Source organism: Echinops telfairi, unplaced genomic scaffold, assembly GCF_000313985.2.
Source record: "Echinops telfairi isolate 266 unplaced genomic scaffold, ASM31398v2 ScPeMD7_7469;HRSCAF=8507_1, whole genome shotgun sequence".
NCBI lineage: Eukaryota > Metazoa > Chordata > Mammalia > Afrosoricida > Tenrecidae > Echinops > Echinops telfairi.
The window spans coordinates 50,057,678-50,063,017 of NW_022111373.1; the positions used below are offsets into that span (position 1 = coordinate 50,057,678).

Genomic DNA, 5,340 nt, shown 5'->3' on the forward strand with positions numbered 1-5,340 from the left:
GCAACAAATGTACAAATGTGCTTGACACAATGGATGGATGGATGGATTGTGGTAAGAGTTAAATGAGCCCCCAACAAAATGATTTATTTTTTAAAGTGGCATCGTGGTTACCAGTGCAGCTGCTAGCTACAAAGTCAGCAGTTTGAAACCATCAGCCACTTGTGAGAAAGAGAAGGCTGTCTACTCCTGTGAACAATTACAGTCTCATAAGTTTAAAGGGGCTCTACCTTGCTCTGTAAGGTTGCTATGAGCCAGAATTGACTCAATGGCAGTGAACTTGTGTGTGTGTTTTAATCCTCTACAGACTGAGTCTTCCTTCCCCACTTTAAACTACCTTGAAAGGTAGCCGCTTACCTGTGAGAATGCCAGGGCCGTCTGTGTGAGGAATGCAGCGAGCCAGGGAAGGCAGCCGTGGGCATTGGCTGGGGATGGCAGGCCCAGAGTTGGTAGTTGTTCATGGCTTTAAAAGTCTGCCTTTGAAGATGTCAGAGATGGAGAAGAAAAAAATGAGTAGTCGAACATGGCTTTGGCAATTTCTTTTCTTCTTTTCCTTTGATTTTTATAAAAGGCCTTTGAAATATGCGGGGTTGGTTATAAACACTTTTCCATGATTGTTTTACATTTGTTAAGGTTATAAATAAATACCATATGTTCTTTAAAATAAGCAATGAATCCACTCTCCGCGATCTTCTTAAAGTGCACCAGTCAAAGCTTATATAGGATTCTAGCAATGTATTTTCATGTGTTTCACTGGGAAATTCTCAGGGACTGGCTCAAATAGAAGAGAAAATGTACCAGACAGGTGCCATTAGTGTATCAATCACGATAATGCCTACATTCCAGAATGCATTTTTAAAGTTCTCTCTGTACTTATTTGAGCCATTTGGACTGTGTGAGCTAAGAACCCAGCAGTCAGGAAGTTGGAATTGCTGGTTTCTAAGTCTTCTCATGAGGTACCCTGGACTGAAAAGCTTCCTGCGTATTAGACGTCTGCACTGGATGTAGCCCAAACCCATTCTGCCCCAGCCCCTTAGTGTTCCCCTCTCTCTGTTTCGCCAGAGGCCACTGCTGGGCCAGTGGCTCAAGGACTAACCGCGGAGGTCTTCCTAACACCTCAGGTGTTATAGCATTTTCAAAGGAAGCTTGTATTTTCCAGGGAAGTCAGAGCTTTGATTTGTTAGCATTACTGCATCATTCCTAGCAGTGGCTAGGGGGAACACTGGAAGTTTGCCCTGCATCATTTTTAAAATAATTTTATGGGGGCTCATACAATTCTTATCACAATCCATACATACATCAATTGTATAAAGCACATTTGTACTTTCGTTACCCTCATCACTCTCAAAACATTTGCTCTCCATGTAAGCCCCTGGCATCAGCTCCTCATCCCCCCCCTCCCCGCTCCTCCTCCCTCATGAACCTTTGATAATTTATAAATTATTATTTTGTCCTATCTTACACTGTCCGCTGTCTCCCTTCACCCACTTTCCTGTTGTCTGTCCCCCTGGGAGGAGGTTATATGTAACTCCTTGTAATTGGTTCCCCCTTTCCACCCCACCAGCCCTCTACCCTTCCAGTATGGCCACTCACACCACTGGTCCTGGCGGGATCATCCACCCTGGATTCCCTGTGTTTCCAGTTCCTATCTGTACCAGTGCACATCCTCTGGTCTAGCCAGATTTGTAAGGTAGAATTGGGATCATGATAGTAGGTGGTGGGGGAGCATTCAGGAACCAGAGGAAAGGTGTATGTTTCTCGTTGCCACGCCGCACCCTGCCTGGCCCGTCTCCTCCGGCATCATTTGGTTTTTAGGGGTGTGGCTTCAGTCTGTAGTCATCGAAGACCCCGGCTGGTGCGTCAGTTGATGCACTCAGCTGCCAAATCCAAAGGTTGAATTGAGTCCCCCCTGAGGATGCTTCACAAGTAAGGCCCGTGTTCTGCTTCTGAAAATCACCCTTTAACACCCAAGGGAGCACAGTGCTACCCTGACACACATGGGCTCACTGTGAATAGGAATTGATTTGAGGGCTGTTGCTTTTGCTGGTTCCTTGCTGTCGTTGGGTGAGGGAAGGTACAGAAAGAAGCAAGGAAGGTCGTGAGTACTGTGCCTCTGTTACGCTCTGCTTACACTCTGGACTTTGTCTGTTGGCCCCCAGGAAGTCATCTCCTACTACTCCCAGTATTCCCTAGATGAAAAGATGCGGAGCCACATGGCCCTGGACTGGATCATGAAGGAGCGGGAGTCACCTGGAATCCTCTCTCGAGAGCTTCGGATGGCCCTGAGGCAGTTGGAGGAAGCCAGAAAGGCAGGACAAGAACTGCGGTTTTACAAAGAGAAGAAGGAAATCCTGAGCTTAGCCCTGACGCAGACCTGCAGTGACCCTGACCCGTCCTCGCCCAGTGACGACCAGCTGAGCCTCACGGCCCTGTGTGGCTACCACTAGGCAGGCTTAACCAGGTCTCAGGTGCCCCAAGGAGGGCAGAGGCTGGACTCTAATGTTAGGAAGCTCGTAGCCGAAGATGACTGGCGGCTTTAGCGTCTATTGTCACTTCCTGAAGGCTGTGCTGATCCTCCCCACACATTCCAGTCATGTGTAGTAGGTCAACCTCACCTGATGTGATCTTTCCATCACACTCTTCACAGTCCCGGCTCAGCCTGAAAGGCTGGAGGCAGGATTATTCGAAAAATGCTTTCCAAGCTTGACTCCACCCCGAAGCCTGGCTGGCAGGTGCCTTGCAGGATTGTATACTCATGTTTCACAGAATGGACCAGAGCAGCGTCCCCCAGAGGTACAGCAGCCAAGAGCGAGGGAAGAAATTTAATCGCAATTTTAATGATACTTGGAATTAAATAAACAGTATGGATTGTTTTTTTAAAAAAATATACAAGGGTCAGAGTCTCTTCCTAAATTTTGTAAATTAAACAGTGTCTTACATCCTACTGTGTATAATCCAAAACCGTGGTGGGGATTTTATCTGGACATTATTGTATTATCAGATATCTTGAATCACTAAGCATATGGGAGTACTGCACACACTGAATGTAACTTCAAAGACCATTGTTAATTCGCCCTTCCCATCATGGCGATGAATGCCCCCTAAAACCATAGCCTGAATGAGTAGTAAATTTTTCGGAGTCCCACAATAATCATGTTCATTTTTCAATTAGAAATAGGTCATTTGAAAACATTTGTTCTTATTTTTACCACCACAGCCTGTAGCAGCAAATATTACAGGGATTTTTAAGGCTTAAAACAGTTTGAAGAATCATTAGTGCATAACAAATAGTGCTTACATTTTATATTGTCTCAGGAATGGAGACGGACCCATTAGCTATCTTTGTTGTTCAAGACAATGAACAGCTCAAATGTAATGTCATGATTGTGTTTAGGCGCAGTAAACTTAAAATAAGAGAGAGAATTTTGCAACCTCAATTTGTAAATGGCTTTCAAGTCAATCAATCGGTGGGGTCTCAAAAGTAAATGCAAATTAGATTGTCATCAGTTCTTGATCACTCAGTTCTTAAATGGCAGCAATATTTTTAAATGTTCATAGGTATTTCTATATCTAAAATTTGTCCAAAGATGCAAATTAAACATAAAGAATATGTTTTCCTGAATTTTAAACAAAAAGTAAAGTGGCCATTTCTCAGGCTTTATACAAATTCAGACTAACTTTCCTAAAGGCAAAAGCCATTATATAAAATTAGCTTCCTAGCTAAATATGCACAAAGCTAATTATCACTCCTTCTGTTCTCTTGAAAGGTGCTATCTAAAGCCATGGTGTGGTATTGAATCATTTTTTAACTCACATCACAGAGTAGCACTGTCCTGAGGGTTTTCTGGGCTGTAAAGGGGGGATGGGGAATGCCCAGCCCATGGGGTATAGAAGGCCTGTGATATCATTCAACGAACCCCATACACCTCACCACAGAGAAGTAGTCCAAGCCGCCACTTTAGGGGTGAGTTAATTAAAAATTTGACCAAATGTACAGGGTAATTTTAAAATTGATGTTTGTATGGTCCACGAATGGTATTATAATATCCAAATGGCCCTTGGCAGGAAAAAAGATTCCCGACCCCTGCTGTAAAGGATCACAAATAAGGGGGTACCTCCCCCCAAATGGATTTTTTTTTCAAAGCTATGTATTTAAATTTTGTTACAAAACAACCTTATCACCTTCAAAGTTCTCTCCATCACACTTAAAACATTTGGCAAATCTGTGATTCCATGCTTGGAAACACTTTTCAAACGCATCTGTTTGGATGGCTGACAGCACCTCTTGTCTTTTTTTTCTTCGCCTCTTCTATGTCATTAAATCGCTGTCCTTTCATGTTCCCCTTCATTCACGGAAAGAAAAAGAAGTCAAACGAGTGAAGTCAGGTGAGTAAGGTGTGTGGGGCAAGAGAGGCATGCTGTTTTTCACAATAAAAACCCAAAAACGGGTGCACTGAGATGGCTGTGTGAGCAGGTGCATTGTTGTGGTGGCAGAACCAGTCCACTGTCTGCCACAAATCAGGCCTTTCTTGTGGCACACTGTTACTCAATCTTTTCAGAACCTCTAAAGAGAAAGCTTGATTAACAGTCTGACCTGGTGGGACAAACTCCAAATGCACTACGAGTTAACATTTTCATCCATTTGAGAAGTTGACAGATGTCCAGAACGAGGTTTGTCATCAATTGACATATCACCTTTTTTGAAATGAGTAAATACTGGACACTTGAGTTTTTCCCATAGTGCTGTCCTTGTAAGCTGTTCAACCTCACTAATGGTTCTGCTGCATTTTTCCCCGAGCAGGAATCAAAATTTCACAGCTGCCTGCTGTTCTCTTCAATTGGCCATCACAAAAACCGAGGTTCAAGTGAAAGTGCTTTTATGAAAAAATTCACTGTAACCAGAGGGAACCTTCCCAGGTAACACCACTGGGTACACTAACTCAGAGCGAGTTGCTGGATGCTCGCCTACCAGAAAAAATGCATAATTCAAATCTACCCAGTGCAATTCCGGTTTTTTGGGGTGGTTCCCCCCTGTGTGTTGGAACTGCCTTGATGGAAGTGATTATTCTTCCAAGGATTGTATTTCCAAGTCTTTCTTTCCAGGAGCTGCTAGTAAAGTTTGAATGACCAACCTTCCAGTTGGCAGCTAAGCACTTACCTCTTATACCACGAGGACTACATAGTTTAGAATTAAATTTTTACAATTAAAAAAATTAACTTCCCATCATTACATTTTTCACACCAGGCGAAAATTTAGTTCCAGATTTGTCCTACTCAGCTATCTTGAAAAGGTTGTTTGTAGTGCCGTTGAGTCTGTTCCAACTCTGAGGGCCCCTGTGTGCA

General features: G+C 43.6%; 1 protein-coding gene across 1 annotated transcript in view; it reads left to right on the forward strand.

Moving 5' to 3' along the window:
* Positions 1–2,847, forward strand: part of LIX1 (limb and CNS expressed 1) — a 64,791-nt gene extending 61,944 nt beyond the window's left edge. The window contains exon 6 of the mRNA XM_004703473.2: positions 2,157–2,847. Coding sequence (XP_004703530.1) covers positions 2,157–2,444 — 288 coding nt within the window. The 3' untranslated portion in view covers positions 2,445–2,847. The remainder of the gene's footprint in view (positions 1–2,156) is intronic.
* Positions 2,848–5,340: the final 2,493 nt, after the last annotated feature.